The sequence below is a fragment of the Pongo pygmaeus genome, chromosome 11 (genome assembly GCF_028885625.2).
Source record: "Pongo pygmaeus isolate AG05252 chromosome 11, NHGRI_mPonPyg2-v2.0_pri, whole genome shotgun sequence".
Lineage (NCBI taxonomy): Eukaryota > Metazoa > Chordata > Mammalia > Primates > Hominidae > Pongo > Pongo pygmaeus.
The window spans coordinates 57,799,230-57,824,951 of NC_072384.2; the positions used below are offsets into that span (position 1 = coordinate 57,799,230).

Consider the following 25,722-nt stretch of genomic DNA (forward strand, 5'->3'; position numbering starts at 1 on the left):
TCTTTTAGTATCTCATCCTGCACATTCAGAACTTAGAAGCTGGCAAAGGACCCAAGGAATATTTTCATATACATTTTGGAGGCTCTTTATCTGCCAGTCCTTAATCTCTAGTACCCTGCCCCCAAATCGTAGTTGCCTTTGCAGCCTAAACTCTAATCTCTGCTTCTTTTACCTATCAAGACTATCATTTTTTGCTTAGGCTGTTTCTATCCACCTCATATTGAAAGATGACCTCAAGAAGAAATCCAGGGTGAATATGAGGCTCACTTTTAAAACTTCTCTTATTTCAAAAATCTCACCCATACACTGGTTATCCAATGCCTGCAAACATTTTTAAATCATTTTGTCAAGTTTCTATAGTTCCTTACTGTGTAAGGGTGAGTCTGAGTACGACATCAGCCATTCATCATCCCTGAAATTGGAACTCAGAAAACTCTATTTGAATTAAAGTACTGCTCATATCTGATTTGTGAAATCTAAATCCAGGTCTGCTCTCCAACAGCAAAGGAGGCTGAAATCTGTGGAGAAGGGGGGTTATGGAAGGAATCGATACTGTGGAGAACTACCAAATGTGGAGAGAGAGTTCAAGTGATATTTATTCAAAAAGGTATCTTCTATCTCAACATTATCTGATTTTCTTAACTACTTGTGGCTTCTTGACTGGGTCATACAATCAGCTAGAGAGACAACAAGGAGCACAAAAACAAGATGAAGAATAAGAAGAAAACTAAGTGCCTGGTGACTTTGTTCATGCCTAAAATATATCTCAATTTTATGGGTAGTCAGGTTTTATTTTTAAAACTACATTTGGCATCTCAGAATATTCAACGTTGACAATTCAGTCTTGTACTTCACTTCTTGATGACTGCACATCATATACTTGTTTCAACAGCAAGTTTCCTGAGAAATACATTAGAAAGAAGGTAGTGAGGAGAGTACTGTATCAGGAGGTATTGAGAAGGAACAAAATGCCTAAGGCTTATTCACTTCACTTCAACGAAAGTTACTGAGCACCTATCAGGTCCCAAACACTGAAAATCTAGGGCAGGGGTAGTGGGAGGCTTACACCAAGATGAATAAGATGGTGTTCCTGCTTGCACTTCTGTTGGGGAAATAGAGTTTTTAGTGTGACATAATCATAATCACAGGCAAGCCAGAGTTATGTACCAGGAGTTAGGGAGAACAAAGAGTGTATTGACTCTAGTCAGGGATTCAACAAAGTTTTCCTGTATCAGACATTTGAGCTGAATTTTGAAGATGAATGAGATTTATTCAGACAAAGGAAGGTAAGAGAGGCATTCCAGGCAAAGCCAACAATAGCAAGAACAAAGGCACAGAGACAGGAAATAGAATGTTGTACTGTGCAGTGGCAGAGGTAGAGCGAGAGTGAACTACAAGGAGTTTGGCATTTCTAAATTGTAATGTGTAAAATGGAGTGTGTCAACAAAGGAGGCTAGAAAGAAAGCCGAGGTCCAAATTACTGAAAACCTGGACAGCCATGCCAGAAAGTTGGGCCATTACTGTAAGCAAATGAGATGGGATCATTAGGGAATGGCATACCTGAATTGCAGTTTCTTTAAGAGACAGGGACTCACTCTGTCACTCAGGCTGAACTGAAGTGCAGTGATGCAATCATAGCTCACTGTAACCTTGAACTCCTGGCCTCAAGAAATCCTCCTGCCTCAACCTCCTGAGTAGCTAGAACTACATGCACGCACCACTACTCCTGGCTGTTTTTTTAAACACTTTTTTGTAGAGACAGGGTCTTGCTGTGTTGCCCAGGTTGGTCTTGAACTCCTGGCTTCAAGCAATCCTCCCGCCTTAACCTTCCAAAGCACTGGGATTACAGATATGAGCCACTGTGCCTGGCCTGAATTGAATTTTAGATAGAGCATTCTGCCTGCAATTTAGAGAAACGGTTTCTCAAGGGCAGAATGTGAAACATAGTCATGAGAGGTGCAATAGCTCAGGAACAAAGGCCAGGGCTTTATGATAGAAAAGAAGGGGCAGATAGATAAAGTTTTCAAAAGTTGGTAAATAGCTATGAAGGTAAGAGAAAAGAGGAAGATAAGTTTCAAGAAAGAAGTGCAAATTTACCACAGGAAAATGAGGATTTCTATTTTGGACACTGAATTTGAGGCATTCAGCCTTCTAAGTTGATATAATCAGCATGTAGCTGGATACATGAAGCTGAAGAGAGAACTGTGCAGAAATGGGAATAGAGATCTGACAGCAGTTATAGCATATTAGGGTAGGTGGAATCACGAGGAGGCTTAGTGGCCAATGAAGTAAATAAATAAGAGCAAAGAGCAAGGACAGAAAACTGGAAGGCTCCAGGGTTTTAGAAGTGGGCAGACAATGGGAAATGCACAGGAAGACTAAGAACCACTGTAAGATGTGGCAAGATAGGTTTTACAGAATCTGAGGGAGTAAAGAATGTCAAAGAGTGGATCGTCAACAGGGAAGTGAAGAGGAGAGGTCCAGGAGGATTAGGATGGAAGAGCCTTGCTGGATTAGGTAATACGGTGGTCACTGGAGACCTTAAGGGGTGGAGAAGATTTCAGTAGACTGAGAAGTCAGAAGTTCTTGGGACAATAATGTAGACTATTCTTTCAAAGGATTGATTTCAAATGAAAGAGTAGAGCTAGGGACTGCCCAAGACCTTGAGGATGACAAGAGAAGGCTTCTTTGGATAGTCTTTTGACTTAGTCATGTTTATAGGCTGAAGGAAACACTACAAAGAATAAGAGAGACAAAAATAAAGAAAGGCAATAAACACTAGCATCACATTTCTAAAGTAGTTGTGGGGGGAGTCACAGTTCCAGACTTTAGGGAGAAGGACCGAACTTGAACACATAGGAAGCATCACACCCTTCATCTAGAGGAAGGCCAGCACGTGGCAAGAGACAGAAAGGCACAGGGTGGGGAGGAAGAAATTAGGGGTTGTTTCACTCCTCAATGACTTAATTTTCTTGCTAAAGTAGGAGGTGGTTTGTCTCCTGGGAGTCTGAGAATGAGGGTGTATGGTGTCAGGTAAGGGTCCTATGGAGTGGCAACCATGCGAAATAGTCATAAAAGGAATGGGGAGAGTGGGCAAACTAAGGACAGGATGAAAGCCTCTCATGTGGCATTCAGCATCCAGATGAAGTTAACTCTTTCCCTTCGGCCATCAGGCAGCACTCAGCCACCTAGCATGGAAGCAAAGAAAGACAATTATGAGGGCTGGGAGCGGTGGCTCACGCCTGTAATCCCAGCACTTTGGGAGGCTGAGGTGGGTGGATCACAAGGTCAGGAGATCAAGACCATCCTGGCCAACATAGTGAAACTCTGTCTCCACTAAAAATACAAAAATTAGCTGGGTGTGGTGGCACATGCCTGTAATCCCAGCTACTCAGGAGGCTGAGGCAGGAGAATCACTGGAACCCGGGAGTTGGAGGTTGCAGTGAGCCGAGATTGTGCCACTGCACTCCAGCCTGGTGACAGGGTGAGATTCCACTAAAAAAAGAAAAGAAAAAAAAATTATGAGATGGCTCTGGGGAGGATGTTCCTAGGCATGCCGTGGAAAGATAAGGATGCTGCGGAATTGAGTGCACAGCTAACAGACTGGTTCAGGCAGCAGTAAGGGAAAACTTGGGGGATCAAAGAGCAGGTTTCATGGGAGCAGGAGATTGAGAGCTCTACTTCCTCCCTTTACTCTCATCCTCTGGTGAGAGGCCTAAATGCCTCTGCTTGCTACAGCAACTGTTATGACAGAAACCAAAATAAAACAAAACAGAGACAGAGAAAGAGAGCACAAGAGCATTATTTCAAAATTCCTTTAACACTTCTCTTAAAAGACATAAATCATCTAAATTACCCCCCAAAAGCCCTTTTAAATTCCAAGGCTGAGAACAAAATTATGGTTAAATGTTTAATTAATGTTTATTATAACTGGCATATTAGTTTTAGAAAGGTCAAATTTATGATACAATGAAGTAATATTTTTCACACTCTGTGGGCCTACTTTATAGCACACTGGAGCCTACACTATAATAAATATCTTCTATTATTTTGTAGAACTCTTGTATGCAAACCTTTGTGGGGCCAAGATAATATTGAATTACAAGTTGAATGAGCTGGTGTGAACCTCAGGCAAGTCACTTCATCTTTCAGGGCTCAGCTTTCAGGCTTATAAAATGAAGGGCGGGGATAAATTGCCAAGTTTCCTTCCAGGTTAAAAAAAATTATACGCATAGTTTAACATTTTAAATGACTGCAGAATTTATAGATTTACTTATTTTCTTTTATGATATCATTTTGATCCCAGCTATAATTTACTGAGCTCAGTCCCTCATCAGGAATACAAATTCCAATGATAAACACCCTCTCTAGAAAAAACAGAATCCATTTTACTACAGTGTACTTTATGTTCTTATTTCCCCCACTGTCTGCCTGCATTTATACTTCTCAGGTTTCATCCCTGAAAGTTCAGATATTTGTTTATCCTCATGTGACCATACCTTTCTGAGGAGGCTACATGTTATGTTGTCTCTTAGAGCTGCAGCTTTGACTCAGTGGCTAGATGCTCTGCAGCAACCTCTGCACATCTCAGCTTAGATTTGTCATTGAAGAGAATATCAGGAAATGCACAGAAAGCATCTATTAGGATGCCTGGTGGATAGGAGACACTCAGTAAAGTATGCTTAGTATATGGTACAGCATGATGTGTGAGACATCATCAAAATGTGGCATCGTTTTTGTCCTCCATTCAGATGCTCTCCAACCACCAGTTGAAAACTCAGCAGAATGCATGGCTCACTCTTGGGTTACAGAGAGGTCCATGGTAACTTTAAGTCACAAAACACAGTCTTGGTTCAAAATCAGTGCCTGGTTCCAAGAGATTAGTTAGCACTTCCCTCTTCATGCAGAAGATGGCTGCTTCTTTCATTCCCTAGATGCTTAAAACTTCAGGGCCCGGAGGTGGGAGAAAGAAAAGAAGAGGAGGGCTAAAGAAAAGGAAAGCAAGTTCTCAGTTGATGGGTGACTGACACTGTCCTAAGTAAGCTAGGCAGGAGGTTCATGCTGACCCTTGCTCTCCAAGCAGTGCTGTTGCCTTGATTGCTAGCTGGGCTTTCCAGGAAGGATGCTCCTGATGTGGGTCATGCTCATTTACCTTTGACTAGCCATTTCTTTTCTATCCATCAGGTTTCCATTTATTGTTGTTCCATCCCACTGTTTTTGGGGTTCCCTTACCTCTGGCAGGAACCCTGTTAGGCAGAAAAATCTTGGGCAGAATATCTTTGACAATGGCCCTTTACCATTAGCCAGTGATTTCTTAAATACGGCACAAAAAAGATCGATGAATTATATTTCATTAGGACCTATGAGCTTCCATTCAGGTGTAGAAAGTTAGATAGAATATTGTTCTCACTTTAACCAGAAGAAAAAGCTGAGTCACTTACATCAGGACTTTTCCTGAACTCATCAGAGAGCAGAGGTCACAAGGCAATAAATTAGCCTGAAATTTAAGGAAAGACAGATGCCTTCAAGGAGAGCCAGGATGTGACAACTGGCTTACTTGCAGCAGAGCACCTGGGGAGATAAGGCCACTATGGAAGTGGGTAAGAAGACTGAAGCTAAAATGTTGTAATAAATTGATAAATTTTAATGATTTACAAGTTTTAATGACTTCACAGAGCATAAGACTATAGAACCTGTGGAAGCTACAAACACAAGAGGAATTTGCACCCACTCTCAGGCTTTTCTCCATAGATCTCACAGAGAGCTCACAAAAAAATATCAGAGTCAGGGTAGGAGAGCAGAGAATGCATCCTGTGACAGTGCAGATCTGCCAGAGAGGATCCAAAGCCCTATAGAATGAACACCCATCACTGCTGGAGGAAAAGCCACAAACCCACTAGGGTACAAGTGTGGACCCATCACAACTGGGAGAAGGAAATGAAGAAAACCATCTTCTCCTGGGGGAGGTGCAGGAAACTGTCTCCCTCACAAGAATATCAAATTCATGAGGCAGAATTTGTCTGCCATGGGGAAAAGAGAAGGATTGCTGAGTAAGCCCTTAGCCCCAAGACCCAGGGACACAGGCCCTGCCTGAGACTGAGGCTGAACCAGTATTGCAGAATGCCCCTTCCCCTACCAGGCTAGCAAGTGTCTAGTAACAATCTAGTGCAGGGGAAGGAACAACAGTGTGGCAGGCCAGGCACAGTGGCTCACCTGCAATCTCCGTGCTTTGGGAAGCCAACGCAGGAAGACTGCTTGAGGCCAGAAGCTCAAAACCAGCCTGGGCAACATAGCAAGACCCTGTCTCTACAAAATATTGAAAAACTGAAAAATTAGCTAGGCATAGTGGTGCATGCCTGTGGTCTCAGCTATTTGGAAGACGGAGGCAGGAAGATCACTTGAGCCTGGGACATCTAGGCTGCAATGAGCTATGATTGCATCACCACATTCCAGCCTGGGCAACAGAATGAAACCCTGTCTCTTAAAAAAAAAAAAAAAAGGAGGGACACCCTCTGAGGCACAGGCTCACCAGGAAGCCTAAAGTCTACTCCCACTATAAGCAAGGTAACATTAATCACCAGTAACTTGAAAAAACTGATGAATGGAAAAACTATAACATAGCCATGTCATGGAATACTACTCAGCAATAAAAAAGAACAAACTATTGATACAAACAACATGGGTGAATCTAAAATGCATTATGATAAGTGAACAAAGCCAGACTCAAAGGCTACATACTGTTGAGTTACACTTACATGACCTTCTAGAACAGGCAAAACTATAGGGATAGAGAACAGATCAGTGATTGCCAAAGGCTGGAGGTAGATGAAGGGTTGACTACAAAGGGGTGTGAAGAATTTTTGAGTGGTGGTGGAACTGTTCTATATCTTGATTATGGTGGTAGTTATACATCATGCATTTTCAAAATTCATAGAACTATGCATTAAAAATAGTGATTTGGCCGGGCACGGTGGCTCACGCCTGTAATCCCAGCACTTTGGGAGGCCGAGGTGGGCGAATCATGAGGTCAGGAGATCGAGACCATCCTGGCTAACACAGTAAAACCCCATCTCTACTAAAAAAAAATACAAAAAACATACGTTTATTGCAGCACTATTCACAATAGCAAAGACTTGGAACCAAGCCAATGTCCATCAATGATAGACTGGATTAAGAAAACGTGGCACATATACACCATGGAATACTATGCAGCCATAAAGAAGGATGAGTTCATGTCCTTTGTAGGGACATGGATGAAGCTAGAAACCATCATTCTCAGCAAACTATCGCAAGGACAAAAAACCAAACACAGCATGTTCTCACTCATAGGTGGGAATTGAACAATGAGAACACTTAGACACAGGAAGGGGAACATCACACACCGGGGCCTGTTGCAGGGTGGGGGAAAGGGAGAGGGAAAGCATTAGGAGATATACCTAATGTAAATGATGAGTTAATGGGTGCAGCACACCAACATGGCACATGTATACATATGTAACAAACCTGCCCGTTGTGCACATGTACCCTAGAACTTAAAGTATAATAATAATAAATAAAAAACCACTAAAAAAAAATACAAAAAAATCAGCCTGGTGTGGTGGCAGGCACCTGTAGTCCCAGCTACTCAGGAGGCTAAGGCAGGAGAATGGCGTGAACCCAGGAGGCACAGCTTGCAGTGAGCCGAGATCACGCCACTGCACTCCAGCCTGGGCAACAAAGCAAGACTCCGTCTCAAAAAAAAAAAAAAAATAGTTATTTTACTATATATAACATATCTCAAAGACATTTAAAAATAAAAAAAAGTACTTCATTAAAATTAAGAAGTTTTGTTCATTTAAAGATGCCGTTAAGAGAAGTGAGGAGACAAGTCATTGATTAGGAGCAAATAAAAAGAAATAGCTCTTGCATACAGAATATATAAAGAACATACAAATAAGTAAGAAAAAAAAGCACACAACCCAATAGAAAAATAGGCAAAAGACTTGAGTGGGCTTCTCACAAAAGAGGATCTCCAAATGGCTAATAAATATATGAAAAGACACTTGGACAGCTTTATTCTAAGTGCAAATAAAAACCATAATGAGGTACCACTACTCAGTCACCACATTAGATGAAATTAAAGATTAGCAATACCAATGTTGGAGAAGATGTGAAGCAACTGAATTCGGTTGCAAACTTGTATAACCACTTTGGAAAACTATTTGGCAGTATTTACTAAAGCTAAATACATCTGAGCCTTATGATGTAGTGATTCTGCTCCTAAGTATACTATCTATCCAATAGAAATGAATGTATATGTCTACCAAAAGACATGTCCAAGAATGTTGATAGTGCCATTATCATAATAGCAAAAACCTGAAAACGGCTCAAATTTTTGTTAGCAGGAAAATATATACATATACTATTAAACACTACACAGCAATAAAGAAGAACAAATAGCTGTAACATGCCACAAAGATGAAACCGATATGATGAATTCAAGAAGTACAAAGGACTATATACTGTATATATTATTTGATTTATATGAAGTTCAGGAACAGACAAAACTAATCGATGGTCATGAAGTCAGAATAGTGATTACAGGTGGGGATTGTATTTACTGAGAAGAGGCATTAAGGGGTCTTCTGAGCTGCCAGAAACATTCTAGGTTTTGATCTCAGTGGTTTTTCATGGGTATGTGTGTGTGTCATAAAGCTTCATCCAAGAGTCTTTGAGTCAGCATTAGACAGTTACTTTATCAATACACTTGCATTTTCGTCTAGCACCTCAGTCTGATGTGCACGTCTATGGTTGGTATCGGATATCTCAATCAAAACTTCAATATTAACATCCTGTTATAGTAACTTTTTGGTTGAACCATATGAAATTATTGATTGTTGACTGTTTTTGACCTAAAGTGCACTTGTGCACTTTACTACATGTATGTTTACCTCAGTGCAATACAATATAAGGAAAATATTAATTTCAACATAGCTCTACAGTTAAAGATAATGTGTGCAAAATGAATATAAACAAACTAGGAATACAATAACTTGTCATGGCCCCTGGCCCCTGTGTGTTTCTTATCAGCCTGAAGATGGAGAAGAAACATGTATTAGCCCTGCAGCCCATGATAGACCAGCCTTGATGCAGCTTCTATTCCTTTTAGGTCTCAAGCTTCTGCAATGTCAAAAGAAATATCTTTTTGTTTTAAAAAATGCAGATGAAACATTTTTCCTCTAATGTTTTAAAACAAAGACATTTGTTTTATATGCTCTTAATTGGTATTGCTTAATGTCTGCCAGTTGTTTTCTACAAGGAGAATAAAATTTTTTGTTGCACCATCATCTTCCTACCATATAATTTATCAACTTAAGATTTGTGCACTTCAAGTATGTTATACCTCAATACAATTCGTTTTTAATGGCCCTGGCCAACACTCCTGGGGAGGCCATATCCACATCAGGCCTCCAGGACTCATACACTGTGACCCTCCTGTGGAATGCATTTGTTCCCAGCACAACAACCACTCTTACAGTTCTGCCACTAAAGCAGCTCCTCTATTTCCCTCTGAGCATTGCTTCAGTCCTTAATCCTTCTAACAGCAAGGGTTACCTACCAACTCCCCAAGCCATCCTCAATCCAGCCCTGCTAGATATTTCTGGGTCTGAGGAGGAAAACCCCATCCATTCCCCAACACTTCGCTGAGGACTCACACACAGCCCAGCAAGCTTGCCCCAACGTATTTCATCATGAAGCCTCTCTTCTCCTCCTCACTTGGACTTTTTGCTATGTTTGATGTGAATGAGAAGTCCAAGAGTCTTTGGATCAGCATTAGACAGTTACTTTATCATTACACTTGCATTTTTGTCTAGCACCTCCGTCTGATGTGCACATCTATGGTTGGTATTGGATATCTCAATCAAAACTTTAATATTAACATCCTGTTATAGTAACTTTTTGGTTGAACCATATGAAATTATTGATTATTGACTGTTTTTGACCTACAAAAATGCAATTTTATACAGTTCAAATTAACAGTTTTATTAAAGGTAGGCTTTTTTTTTTTAAGAGAAACTGAACTTTAGGTTGAGTTTGAACAAAAGGGAAAAACGGATTCTTAAATATCCAGACAAATATTGAAACACCTGTGTAGCATCTTACTTTGGCTTTCAGATCAGCACACAATTCCTGTTGCTTTTTCTTGTCCTTAGCCAATGTGCTCTCCATTTCATGAGTTGCACAAGCCTCAATGAGTGTCAGCACAGCCTTCTGTATAAAGTCTTTCCTATTTTTATTCCAGTTTGCTATCAGGATATTTCGCTGCTCTATAGCAAAGCGATATTGGTCACAATATTTCTCGTGTTCAACCTGAAAAGATAACAGAGGGTGAATACTTATCATTATGAAAATGAGCTTATATTTTGCATCATTGTTACAAAATGAATTATAACCAATGATTTTGAAAAATTGGGGACAAATATTTAATCATAAATACAGCAACTAGAAACCAGGTACTACCTCCAAAATTCTGAACCCGTGGCTAATTGGTGACTGAGGACAAGTCATTTAATGTTTATAAGTCCTTAGTTTCCTCATATAGGATGCAGTTACACCAGGTAACCTCTAAAACCACTTTCATTTCTAAATGGTAATGATTCTATGAGCAGAAAGCAATATTTTCCCTATATATAATTTTAAAAATACCCCATCTTTACATCAGTTTTCGTATTTTAACAATTACATCAGGGTTTCAGTTAGACAAAATGCTAATAAACATAAAAATTGCTACCACAATCCTGAAAATTCACAATTTTACCCTTAATTACTGAAACATTCAGATGTTAGGATGCCTAAACTTAAAGTAATAATAGCAATGACACTGAGCCCTTCCCATGCTATGCTCATGAGGGACATGGCATTTTCACATTGGCAGCAGTAGCTCCTTTTGGCAGTGAATTTCAACCATGGGAATTAGCAGTCTTGAGGGAAGATCAGGAATGGAGAGAACCTGAGTAGCCTGGAAAACCTCTGTGGGTCATTCTGAAATGTTCCTCAGAAAAACATGTGTCTTCCAAAGTTGAGAGTCACTGATCTAAATAATTCTTTATTTTGCCAGTATAGACCATGACTCTGAATTTAATACATTTAACCCCCAGGAGTTGTGAGAAAAGCAGCTAGCAAATAGGATAAAGTATGTCCCACCTAAAATAATACTTTAGGTATAATTAGGTACACAGTAAAACCACTTACTTGGACTCACTTAAACTAAGTATCAGCTACTAAAATCTGTTCTGTAAACTTCTCAGCTTTGTTTTATAAAGCCAAAAATATACTTAACATCTGTCAAACATTAAGCATATACCACACAGAAATGGATGCTAATCAATCTAATGTAAAAAGTAAATGTATACTTTAGGCTCTATGGTACATGTGCACAATGTGCAGGTAAGTTACATATGTATACATGTGCCATGCTGGTGCGCTGCACCCACCATAATAATAATAATAATAATAATAATAATAAATAAAAATAAAAATAAAAAAATAAAAAAGTATAATGATTCAGGAAATGTTATCTCATTTGGCATTACTATGAATGGAACCAAATTATGAAAATCTTAATCATAAAAATGTAATTAATGATTGTGCTAAAATGAAATCAAGAAAAATAAATGAATGAAATATATAACAAAAAAAAAAAAAAAGAAGTAAATGTATTAGGAGGCCGAGGCAAGCAGATCATGAGGTCAACAGATCGAGACTATCCTGGCCAACATGGTGAAACCCCGTCTCTACTAAAAATACAAAAATTCGCTGGGCATGGTAGCCTGCACCTGTAGTCCCAGCTACTCGGGAGGCTGAGGCAGGAGAATCGCTTGAACCCAGGAGGGGGAGGTTGCAGTGAGCCAAGATCGCACCACTGCACTCCAGCCTGGCAACAGAGTGAGAATCCATCTCAAAAAAAAAAAAAAGTAAATGTAAAAATCTTCATCATGATAATAATAAGAAAATATAAAAATCTTCAAGTTATAAATGATAACTTGTCACAGAAGCAAATAGAATCAATAGGGAACAAAAGGAAAGATCTAATTTAATAAATGAAAGTTATTTAAAAATCCAGAGTGAACTATTTATTATATAACAGGTATCTGTTACCAAATAAAGGGGGAGAGGTGAAGAGGATGAAAGAGGATGGGAGAAAATGGTCACAGTAGCTGTGTGACCTTTGCTTCAGTTTTTTCATCTAAGGATGGGAATAGTACTTCTCCCATCCACTCTTACAAGTATTCAAGGAGTTTCCACGTGATTGATATATGGTTAACTTCTATATACATGTGAGTATTGTTATTACTTGCTTAATTTAAAACAATTACAAAAATGCAGAGTATATAAGATGCTATAGCATGGCTCACTTAAAAATTAAAAGTCTGTGTGTTTGTTTACGTGTATGTTATAAGGTGAGTTATTGTGAAATTAACTGGTGACAGGGTAACTTCTGTTTTCTTGCCCTTGTGTTCTTGTTGACTAAAGAATGGAACAATAAAACAGTAATTTCCCAGTTCCTTTTTAGGAAAATATCAGTCACATCTTTGAGTTCTGTATTTGGGGTATTTGCATTTCAGATCCAACTAGGAGGATCAAGCAGAGTTGCTGTGGTGGGGAAGAGATAAGTAAGTACCACCCCCAGGGCAAGTGCTGGCCTCCCTGTGACTAGAAAGACTGAGGTAGAGCAGGCTCTGTGAATGGTGGAGCAGGCATTTCACTTTCAGGCAAGACCTGGAGATGGTAAAGCCCCTGAAGGTGAGCATCTGGCTGTATGGACATCCAGGAGTCAAATACTAGCAGAGCAGCCCTGGGACCGCAGTGAAGATCTCCGCAGCAAGTAGGCATAGAGAGTGACTTCTGCCCAAGGGGGCCCCCCACCTCGTTATGGACAGGACAAACTTGAAAAAATGACCTGCACAGGCTTTCAAACTATTATATAATCCTATTATTTTCTAGAGGGTAGGAAAAAATAATTTTTAAAGAACCACTGAAAATACATGTACATTGCTTAATAATTATTGACTACTAAAACAATTTAACTTGCCAGTATGTAGGTAGGTCCAGTACTCACCAAATCATGCCTAGATTTGTGAGGAAAATATCTTTGTAACATGTCCAGATACAGAGTCCTTCTTCCAAAGAGATCTCCAGGGTACTGATCCAAAATAGCCTGGTAAATCCAATGGTCTTCTTCACTTAGTTGACAGTTTCTGGAAGCAACAAAAATGTCACAACATATTATTGAGCAATCATGAAATTTGAGGGACTCAAACTGTTCAAGCTACTAGCAAGTGACAGTAATGAAGCAAAACAAGGTTTCTGTGTATTTTAAATACATTAGCCAAATTTAATGTCTGTTTCAGAAAAGCTTCTAAATTCTAATGCAATGGGTTCCTTCAATTCTTTATTTGGTCTTGCCATGAGTATCAGGCACAATTCAATTAAGTTTGATGAGACATAGTATTTCAAAAATAAATTATTCTATCTTGCCTAAAACAATATTTTAGAAATCATGACCAATGAATGAAATAAACATTGGAAAATAAATTATTATGTATACAGGTTAAAAAGGAATTTTATTTATTCAACAAGGTTCCTATGTCTAAACTGGAGAAAAGTATAAATGTAGACAGTTAAATGAGCAATTATGTAAAGGAAAATAAAGACAGACTGAGGAAGGGACTTATTTAAGGTTTGACTTTGAAAGAAAGTCTAAAATTATCTTTTACTTTATCTTCTTAGTGCTTCAGAGGCAATACTAAATATTGATAGTGAAAAGATAACCAACGGCATTAAAACCACTGAAGAAATCATTTGCAAATAGGATCCCTTCAAGTCAGCTTCCCAATAACATATCCACTATGCTCCAAAAGGCCTTTTTCATTTCAGAACACACCTAGGCACCATCCTGGTTTGCATTCTTTATAGAGTATTAGCAAAGTCTTGTGCAGAGTGAAAAGTTTGCAATATCAGTTTGAACGCTAAACTGAATTAATATCTTTTTATATTCTGAGTTTATTTTGCATATCATTATTCCTGTTTAATAAATTAGAATAATCAAATATAAATGCAATCAGAGGGAATATTATTAGCAACAAATACTTCTTAATCCAAGAGGATACTTGTCATTGTTTATTTCTGCTATATCAATGGTCTTATACTTTAACTGTGCAATTCAAAGAATTTCTTATATATCTTCCATGTCCCTGAAAAATATTTGACAATTTAAAACAGAATAAAACACCTCTTAAATCATTGACACGGATGGGAATTCCAATGTTCTCATACAAGATTATTATTCTGATAAGTAGCAAGAAAGAAAAATTCTTTTTCAAAGAAAAAAGTCCTATCTGTTTCATAATAGGGGGAAAAAAAGAGGGTTGGAGGTTCTACCAGGAAGAGGAATACTCTAAAGTTCTTCAGTATGACATAATAATTTATTGCAGAGAGAACTGGAAATGAATTCATTGAACACACCAAGTGTTTCAGTCCTGTCTGAATCAGTTATGCATGTATAGACAAAGGCTTCTGCAAATAAAGCAGTACAAATAGGAGTATTAAGCCAGGAGAAAGGTTTGCCTGAGTAAACTTGGCATTTAAAACATCCTCAGGTTTTCATGGACAACATCTCAGGCCCTCTCTCAAGGAGCCCATTTTCATTCAGGTTAACATAAATGCATTTTAATAGAAGATTTAGCCACATAAATTCTGCATTACCATACCACAAGCAACAAACAAAAAATAGAACTAAAGTACATGTCTTCATTAATGTTTATAAAATTTTTTTTAATCAAAAGGACTTGAAAAAAGTTTGAATTTCCACCTTTATTTGATTATAAGTGTAGATGTATGGGTAGTGTGTGCCCTGGGACGGGGGAAGCAATAGAAGCTAGGTCCAACCAGTTCTCTGTTCCTCTAAATTGCGATTCATCTCTATAATGGATACTGTTGGTACCACACCCAGATCGCCTTTATTAGACGGAATTCCCATCACCAAGATGCTGTGAGTCTTGGCAGATAACTCACAGATGCCCCTTCCTTCTCTGGAGAATTGCTATGGACCAACTAGGAGCTGCCTCTCCCACCCTCTTTAGAGAAGGCTACCCTCCCACCCTCTTTCAAAGGCCAACCATAACCAATGACTGACCTACATGGAGGTACAGAAAGCCAGCCTACTTGCCTCCAGAGAGGATCAACTCTATGATACCTTTGCACTCTGGCATTTCCCCATGGGAGCAAACCGTGGCCAGTCTCCACTGACACCTTCTTGCTTACACATTTCCCTTCCTCTATTTGGCTTCCTTCACAGCCCTCCCCCTGAGAGCACCTCCCAATAAATCTCTTGTTTAGGAATCCCTGTCTCAGCTTTGTTTCAATAGAACCTATCCTAAGATAATCTACAAGCAATCTTACCCGTAATTTTCAAAAATAGTTTAAATCTTTTGGTAAATGGAGAAGTACTCCTAAATTAATTTCTTTGATGATATCTCATACTGAGTGGCAGTGCAAGATTGTGGCTGTCCTCAAGGAGAAAGTGAAAATGGCAAACATTTACAAAAATGCTTTCCAAATAGAAGCACACATTAAGCAGTGTACATTGCTATAAATAAATATAGCAGCAGAAGAATTTGTGGCACTCAGTGCATTTTTATACATTGCCTGAATGTATTAATTAGCTGCAATTTTAGTGACAATATTAAACCACTTAAACATATGAAATGATCGTAAGACATTAAAGTCAGATATTTCAAAGCAAGCATGCCATGAACTGTCACCATATCCATTTTGACCTTCTTGTTGATTTTAGAAGCCTCACATCCCAACAGTTTTTTCCAGTTACCAAAATTACTCAAATTGCAAGTCACTTTTTAGTACACGTAGAATAAAAATTTAAAAAACATGCTTAAAGGAAATGATATATAAATACTCACCATATTATTATTTTTAGGTTATGTATTTATAGCAGTTTCCAGAGCTGCAGCCTTAAATATTGGAACAAATATTCACATAGGCAGTAATAATGAAACAGCCCTGCATCTCCATTAGAATGCTGCATTTGAGGAAGGGAGAAATCTCCCTCAGCTACATACATACTCTACATATATACCCAGCCTTTGAATAGTAAAAATCTAAGAATATTTAAACATAGTAGCCTCATCACAATAACAAAGTAGCCACTTCTGAGGAACACGCACTTTGAACTTCTAAAATAAAATCAGATTCAATATATTTGCATTTCCAAGTGTAAATCTGGACACTTACCTTTGTAAATCAAACCTTCATCTTTTTTGTACAGAAAAATCTATATCAAATAGCTGAAACCAAGGTTAGGTTTTCCCTTTCAAAGTTCTTGTTGAATTCAACTGCTTTGCTGGTGATTCTAATGACAGAACTAGCTAAATTGCACAGACAGTGAAAAATATTCTTATGTCTTATTTACTTTCTGAATTTGAAAAATGACTCTATGTTACAAGAAAATTTTAAAGAAAACTTTTAAATTATCCTAAGCTTTTTGCAATTTACAAAAAAAAATCTTTAGACAAAAATCCTTAGCAGTTCTCTGCAATTTCTATTCCTTTTTGTCCGTCTAAACTTTCTAATTTAAAGTGCTTTAGAATGTTCATCTTTATCATAGCCTGCCAAGATTTTACAATTTGTAAGTTTATTGAGTACTTCGAACACTTCAAGGAATTTCAGCCTACAAAAGGTGAGGTATTTACCACTCAATTCTCATTCACCATCCCCTGCCCCACAATATGGTATCTGATCACAGATATCATTTTATTATGATTTCTCAGGAAGTGAGACAAAACAGATAATTCGGAAAATAACAACAGAGCTGTAAAAATTCACCCTGACCCAGGCCAATTGTCTCCCTAATTCTACCTGTTTGAATTATTCCAAAAATCCTAAAGTGACTCACAATTAACTTAGCTACTAGTGTTCCTCATAGCCATGTTTAAACCACTTTCCTTGGGTTCTGGTTCCGTGACATTCAAATACATTTAGGGATGGAGGGCAGACAATGGTGGTAAACAAGACACATACAGGTAACAGATACTTAACAACAGAAACAAGTTTATGAAACTAAACATTGTGGTTACAAACTGGCTGAAAGCTGTTTTATGTTTTCTCAGAGAAAAGGAGCTTTCCAGGCAAAATGGTAATTAGTGCCTCCTGAAGCTAGCTGATGCAATAGTGAACCTGACCTGAAGAAAAACTCATCTCTTAAAGCATAACAGTATTAGGAGACACCTACTGCTCCTTCACAGAGAAGTAGGAGTGCAGTGAGCCACCATTCAATTAATGTGGATGACAGACCATCCTCTTGTCTAGCTGCATCAGGTCTGACCCTCTGTAATACACAATTTGACTTCACCTTTCAATTTTTTCTTTCCAAGACAGAACCATCCAAACACCCAATCTAATCAGCCTGGTTTCTTCCCAGGCCCACTGTCCAGATATAAATCTATGTCTGATTTTCAGTCTGGTTTACAGGAGGCTCCCTGCTCCCAGACCCATTTCTGACCAACAGAATCTGATCTTCCCTGGGTATGCATCTTCTATTCCTCAGAGATCCATTCCCACCTCCACAGTCCCTGGCTCTACCAGTCTGGCTACTTAGCTGGAAGGTGACAACCAGAATAAAGTGAACTTTCATGAGCAAGGTCAAAATCCATTGAAACAAAGAATTAAAAAAAAAGTGACATATAGGGTAAAGCCAAAACTTGTGCCAAATTCCAAAGCCTCATTCTTCTGAAGAATGATGAAAAGATAGCAGTGTTCTAAAAGTGATGGCTTTGGGAATCCGGTCAGAACAGGAGGCTAAGCGATTTATTTGGAAGTTGCATTTTCCAAATAGCAAACACATTGTTATTACTTAGATTTTTTTTAGAGAAGTTTACATAGAAAGCTCATTTTTTTTTTTTTTTTTTTTACTTAGAATGTATATTTTTTGGAAGTAGAATAGTGTGGATGATGGCAAGCCTCTTAAACCACTCTTTGTCTCTGAAACATCCATCCAGCAGTAGTTTTCTAGTGGAAGTTTTAAAATAACATGACCAAGATAAAATAGCCTTTTACTTTTTTTTTTTGGAGACAGGGTCTCGCTCTGTCACCCAGGCCGGTGTGCAGTGGCGTGATCATGGCTCACTGCAGCCTTGAACTCCTGGATTCAAGCAGTCCTTCTGCCTTAGCATCCCATGGAGCTGGGACTACAGGCACGTGCCACCACACTCAGCTAATTTTTTATTTTCAGTAGAGATGGGGTCTTGTTCTGTTGCCTAGGCTGGTCTTGAACTTCTGAGCTCAAGCAATCCTCCCACTTCGGCCTCCCAAAGTGCTGGAATTACAGGCATAAGCCACAGCACCTCACCTAAAATAGCCTTTTAAAAGTAAGATGTAATTGTTCAACCACCCCATATGCTAGGTTTTTAATAATTACATTCATCATAAGAAGTGTAAGGAAAAGAAAACTGTAGCAGACATTGCTCCCACCCTTGCTCCTGCCCACCAGAATGCTGACTTTATTCAAGATCCACTCTCCTCCATCCACACTCGGCCCTGCTTCAGGAAAAGTGAGCCCCATCTCCAGCCTTGGCAGTGAATCTGGATTGATTTTCAGCTATTCACAAACACCCATTCACAAACTTCCTGTTTCTCTAACAAGTGTTTGGTAGGAACACGGACAAAAGATCCAATTCTGGCCAGTGAAATGTGAGGGGAAGTCCTCTGGGGCAAAGGTTTCCTAGCTCTTAAAAAGAGTCACAAAGAAAGAAGGAAGGTCCCTCTCTGCTTCTGGACATTGTTATGCAGAATTGTCTGGCAGGAAGTCATCTAACTTGCAAGAAGGCTGGGCAAGAGAATGCAGAACACCAGACCTCACTGTACTTGGACTTCTCTACCTCTAGACTTCTTGTTAAATAAGAAATTGCTTTATTATGTAAGTTACTTTGAGTTGGATTGGGTATTCTCTTATAGCTAAAGATAATTTGACAGCAAACTGAAAAAGAGAAAAATGACTTTTTAAACATAGTATCTTAATATTGCTTTGGAAGAAAAGTACTATGAAAGGATGTAGAGATAAAAGAGATATAGACCCAACGCAGGGAGAGACCAGCATCTAAAATGATGAATACTCTGCAGCTGATTGTGGGCAGACCAATGATGTTCAACACCAAGGGCCATTTTTAAGACCAGAGAAACCCCCTCAAATGCAAATGAATAGAATCAGTGAAGACAAGATCATCTACAAATACATTATTTGCTCTATGTTTTAAATCCTTATATTGAGCCAAAATCTGTCTCCATGTTACCATTTTATTCTTCATTTTTGGGGGGACAAGAACATTTTAAAGTGCAGTAAAGTTGAATTAAATAAAATTACCTTATATAGACATTATAACTCAATTTTCTAAGTCCAAAAGCAAGAGTAATAAAATTGGCCTACTTCTTTGGGACAGTATGAGGAAAATTTTAATTAACCATCATAAGGTCTTCTGAAATTTTAATTGCCACACAAAATGTCATAATGTCATCTCAAACCAACCATAAGTAATCACTAAGAAATTATAAGAATGAATTAAAAGAGCGATGGTTCTTCTCAGTTTATTTTTTAGACATTAGCAATGTTCAACTTTATGTTTTCTGATAGGCACTAATAAGGCAAATAAACATAAACCTGGGAATGGTATAGTTATTCTTACATTACTTGTTCTCCACAGTGTTCGTTCTTATGGTTACCTCAAAAGATTATATCTTAACTGCAATTGGACTTCAAGGTATAAAGAATAGGGAAAAGTTGTTGTTATGAACAATTGGTTTGTTATATAAAATAGGTGTTAAAATTCTTCTCATGTTAAAATTTGACAATCTTGTCCATAGAAATTTTAATCTTGGCATTGCATATAGCTACACATATTTTATTATTTTTACAATATATTCTTTCTGTATTATCCAATAACAAATGTCAATTGTCCTAGACACAAACCCATCAAGCTGCTGTTTCCATTGTCTTCAATCATATTTATTCAAATTGATTTCACACCCAGTGAAGAATAGAAACCCCTTATAAATGATTTTCACCCCTTCATCATATAAAACCCAGATTTTTCAGTTTCTTGAAGTATTGAAAATGTAGCCTCATGCACCATTACATTGTGCAGTCACTAGCTAAAACAATTACACTAAAAAGGCAGGTGAAGCTGCAGTGGTATTACTAATAAAGACTTAAACTAGGTATTTAAGCCACTATTCTTAAATACCTAGATATACTTTTCACAAATACATAACATGCAAATAAATATAATTAAGCAAAGGTAAACTCTAAGATTAGTTTTTGAGGGTATCCTGCAGAAAGTGAACCCCTTTTTCCCTTGAAAAAAGGCACTCCACCATATCCAAGAGAATTTAAAATGTTTTATTCCCACGACAAACTCAAAGTAGGTTGAATAAACACCAAATGTGGTTTTTGGTGTTTAAAGAAAGAGTATAAAACCATAAAGTAGTTATTATGAACGATGTATTTTAAGAGAAAGCTACTAAAGATATGTGACAAAAATAAAATCATGGTCCACACTATTACCCACTCCTTCCAAAAATATAAACCCCAACATCAAGTTGGACAAGAGAAAATGGAAGCTGCAGTGACCCAGGATGTTGGGTGAGGGGTCATCTAACCAATGAGACTACGTGAACACTGGAAGATAAGGTAATTATGCTGCTGTTTCTGGGAACTTCTGTCCTTATTAATCACCCTTGGCACACAACCAGCTCAGACTGGAAGTGTAGAACCTGAGACTGGACATGCCCAGGCACTGAAACTTTCCAACAGCTCTGAGACTTCATTCTCAGAGAAAAATGCCACATGGGAATTAGGGCTCCAATGTTTTAACTTGTCGTCACCTCATCAAGTAAGCAAATGTCAGTTACCTATTATACCCCTTTCCCTCTCTTTCTTCTGTCTTGTATTCATCAAGCAATGGTCATATATGTAAGCATTTGTTTATTTCACATATTTTTAAAGACAATTATGTGAAGCCACACAGTGTTTCTTAAGTGTTGCCTTCTGATGCTGACTTTTATCCATCTCATCTTTATTAGCAATAGAGTTTATTTTGAAATATGGTTTATTTTGAAACAAGGGAAGAGTCAGGTTTATTATGAAAATTATGCATAGATTTCTCTTTTGGCAAAACTTTCACATAAGGACAGTGAAAGAGCTATGCTACACAAATAAACATTGAAAGAGAGAGAAAGAACATGAACGTGACACTGATGATATTCACACATGACAGCAATCTCCAATGCCCTGATCTCCAAGTACAGATGAACCAAATAATACAAAGTCTACTAATGAAAACATAAATTGTTTTTACTTGTCTGGAAGGCAATTTACCAATGCTACCAAAAGTCTTAGAATTTTTCATGCCCTTTGACTCAGCAGTTCTATTTCTAGGAGTTCATCTTAAGGGAATAATTATAGAATTACTCAAAATATGGTGACAAAATTGTCTATTCCAAGTTTTTAAAACAATTATCAAAATGTGGTAAAAATAATTGTCCAAAAATAGGAAATTGGTTAAATGTATGTGATACAGTCATACATTGTAATACTATCCATCTAATTTAAAAATTTATTGTAAAATAATATTTAATACATGACCTAAATCACAGAAGAAGCTCAGTAACCATTTATTGAAAAAAGGAATGACACTGGATATGATTCAAAACAGGAAAATTCAGTAGATAAGTGTATAGTTTTTTTTCATTTTTATAAACAACATTCATACATCTGAAATATATAAAATGTTACCAAAGGATATATCTGAGTGTTGGAAATTTAGATTAATTTTTAGTTTCTTCTCCAGTTTTTTAACTGTATTTTAAAAATTTTCTTTAACAAATAGAATTATTTATGTATTAAGAGAAATATGCACAAAAGGAAAAGCTCATAGAGCACTAAACAGTTATCTTAAAAATTACTAATGAGTAGAATAAAGCTACTAACAAGTAGGGTAAATTCAAATAATTTAGTTGAGAAAATATAAAACTATGGGCATCAGCAATGTACATACAGAGGAGAAAATTGTTAAATCATTGTGGATTTTAAATAGCATTCAGATTCAGATCTCGAATAATAATAGAATATTAATTATAAACTAACATTATAAAATTTAATATACCTATCAAACTATAAAGTAGAAATTACTTGCCATCATTCTTTAGCTTTTTCCACATATTGACTTCATATCTGACATAGCTAAATGGGGCATCAGACAATTATGTCTCATCTATATGATTAATTCATCCAAATGTTAGGAAATTAAAACCACAATCTCATCTGAGTCTCAAACAAGCAATTAAACTTGTCTTCATGTTACTGATAAAATACAGCCCAAATAGAATTTAAATAGCTTCACAAAAACACTGAATAAAGAAAGAGGTTCAATTGTAGTCAAATTGTTTTTAAAATGTGTTTTAGTAAAAGAGATCATCCTTTAAAGCTGTGCTGTCCAAGATGTTAGCCCTTAGTCACATGTGGCTTAAAAATGTGGCAGTCCAAATTAAGATGTGTTCTAAGTATAAAATGCTGACGAGATTTCAAAGACTTCATATGAAAAAAGAGAATGTAAAATATCTCATTAATTTAAAAACATTGATTGTATGTTGAAATTATAATATTGTGGAACTATTGCATTAAATAAGACACACTTTAAAATAAATTTCACCTTGTTCTTTTTACATTTTTAATACAGCAACTTGAAACTTAAAATTACATATGTGCTCACATGTATAGCTTTTATCATATTTCTATGAAATGGCAACCTGTTTTACCAGCTGATACTGGTACTCAACCTGATTTACCAGCATCCTGGCATGTGTACATTCTTGAAGCAGTGTGGTAAGCGGGGAAAGCTCTCTATTCAGATGTGCAGAAGAGATGTAATCTTGTCCAACCATTTACCATGTCAGAGACTTTGGGGAAATTGCTCACCTTCCTTTGAGCTATAGTTTCTTCATCTGTAAAACAGAGCTTTTAAGATGGGGTAAACTGAGGGTTAAAATCATTTGTATTTATCAGATCATGTAACAGGTACTCATTAAATATCAATGGTCTCCTCTTCACCCTTTAACTTAGATTTTTAAAAACATGTATTTTTGCTTTAAAAAATAGAAAGTAAAAATATGCCAAAATGATGTATAATTTCACCACCTGGGGATAACTTTTTTTTTTTTTTTTTTTTGAGATAGGGTCTCACCCTGTTGCCCAGACTGGAGTGCAGTGGTGTGATCTCAGCTTGCCTCCCAGGCTCAAGCGATTCTTCTGCCTCAGGTTCCCAAGTAGCTGGGATTACAGGCATGCACCACTACTGCCCAGCTAACTTTTGTATTTTTAGTAGAGACGGGGTTTCACCGTGTTGGCCAGGCTGGTCTTGAACTCTTGACCGAAAATGATCCACCCATCTTGGCCTCCCACAGTGCTGAGATTACAGGCATGAGCCACTGCACCTGGCCCAGGATAACGATTTTTATTGTTTATTTGGGTGAATAACCTTTCAGTCTTTTTTCTGTGGCTATATATAGATGTAACGCTTTCGGAAGGAAAGAAAAAAAGGAAGTCCATGTTCTATAAACTATTTTGTGGCCTGCTTTTTAATTACATAGCAACATATTCAAACCATTTGTGTCATTAGAAATATCCTTTATATAATCATTAATGTCAGTGTAGTATTCCATTGTGTGGATATATCATACTTGATGAAGCTCATTCCCTATTTGCTGGCTCTTTAGGTAGTTTTGAAGATTCTGCCATCACTAAGGAAAGAAAATTTAATGTTGAACACCCTTGAAGCCAATATCCACTTTATGTCTCTGATTATTTCCTTAAAGATCATATCTAAAAAAACAAAGAGTACTCACATTTATAAAGATTTTTGATGACATGGTGTCAGACTTCCAAATACACCAATTATATATTAAAATGCTCATTTCTCCCGTACCATTTTAAACTCTGGACACAATGTTTTACCATTTTATAGGAAAAAAATTGAGTATTTTTTAAATTTTCATTGCTTTGATAAGTAGAGAGGCTTTTATAAGTTTCTTACTCATTTGCATTTAGAATTACCAGCCAGAGTTCCACAGACTGCCACCATGAACATCTATTCATTCCCCTCCCAGCATCTGCACCATATACTCTGCAACCTCACCTGTTAGAGTAGCAGATGAACCATCTGTGCTTATTCCTCCACTTGTGTACTAAATCCCAACTCTCCTTACAACTCCAAGACATCATTCAGCAATTCCCCTCTTGCCTGCATCTTCAGAGTTTATCCTTTACTAGATTACTCTTACTAGAATCAAACACACTGCTACTTCTACTATTTGGGAAGAAAAAAAAAAAAAAAAAAAAAAGCAAATAACTACATAAGAGCCTGGCCCTACTTGCCTACTCTCCTTTGCAGAAAAACTTCTCAAAATAGTTACCTGTACACATCATCTTCAATTCCTTTCCTACCCATTCCAATCTACTCCATCAGGCATTTGCTTCCACTTCTTCAATGAAGATTGAACCCCCATCTAAAGCCACCAACAACTTCTATTAAAGCCAACAGTCAATTATCAGTGCATTTTACTTATCAGCAGCATGTATTCAATGGACTGACCACTTCCTCTTCACTTGCCTTCCAGGACACTACACTCTCTTGGTTTTCATATTTCACAGACATTTTCCAGTGTCCATTGTTGGCTCTTCCTCTTGTCCCTGACATTGTAATGTTGGCAGGCCTAAGGGATCGGTCTTTGATTTTGTCCTTTCTCTCTTTACTCACTACTTTAGTGATCACATCCAATCTCATGCTAATGACTCATATCCATGTAATTCCAGTCAAGAGCTCTTTCCTGAATTCCAAACCCATATAGCCAACTGCATCCACACAATCTCTACACAGATACCTAATGGCATCTCAACCTCATCGTGTCCAAACCTCAACCCCGGATTTTCTCCACAGCCAAAGCTTGCTTCACATACGGTGTTCCCCATCTAAGTTGATGGCAACTCCATCCTTCTAGTTGCTCAGTCCCCAAAAAGCAACTATTTGGAACTATTCTTGTTGCTCTCGTTTTCTTACATGGCTCATTGAATCTGTCAACAGATGCTGTTGGCTCTGCCTTTAAAATATATCCAAGAGCTGAACTGGATTACTTTATCTAAGTGTCCAATATTTTCTTGCACTTCTACCCCCAGCCCCACAGTTTATCTTAAACACAGTAACTGCCAAAGTGATTCTGCTAAAACATAAGTCTGATTTTGTCACTCTGCTCACTTCTGCTCAACACCTTCCAACAGCTTCTCATATCACACAGAGTAAAAGCTGAAGTTTTAAAAACGGCTACAAGGCTCTAAATGTCCTGCCCCCCACCCATACCTCTATGACCCCACCTTCTACTACTCTCTGGATCTGTCACTCTGTTCCTGCCACACTGGCCTCTTGCCAGGCATACTCCCGCCTCAGTAAACACTGGCTGGAATATTTTTACCCAAATATCTGCAGGACGAGTTCTCCCAACCCCGTCCTAACTTTTATGTCCCTTTCTCAACCAGGCCTACCCCTAAACATCTACTTAAAATTACAGTCTGCCCCCAGAACCCCAACACCTTCTATCTCTCTTACTTTGTATTTTTTCATGGCA

At 37.8% G+C, this 25,722-nt stretch overlaps 1 protein-coding gene across 4 annotated transcripts in view; it reads right to left on the minus strand.

Moving 5' to 3' along the window:
* Window positions 1-25,722, minus strand: part of CCDC148 (coiled-coil domain containing 148) — a 280,505-nt gene that overhangs the window by 122,958 nt on the left and 131,825 nt on the right. For all 4 annotated transcript variants that reach the window (XM_054477298.2, XM_054477300.2, XM_054477299.2 and 1 more), the window contains 2 exons: window positions 13,100-13,238; window positions 10,144-10,350 (listed from right to left, as the gene is read on the minus strand). In XM_054477298.2, the coding sequence (XP_054333273.1) occupies window positions 10,144-10,350; window positions 13,100-13,238 (346 nt within the window). The remainder of the gene's footprint in view (window positions 1-10,143; window positions 10,351-13,099; window positions 13,239-25,722) is intronic.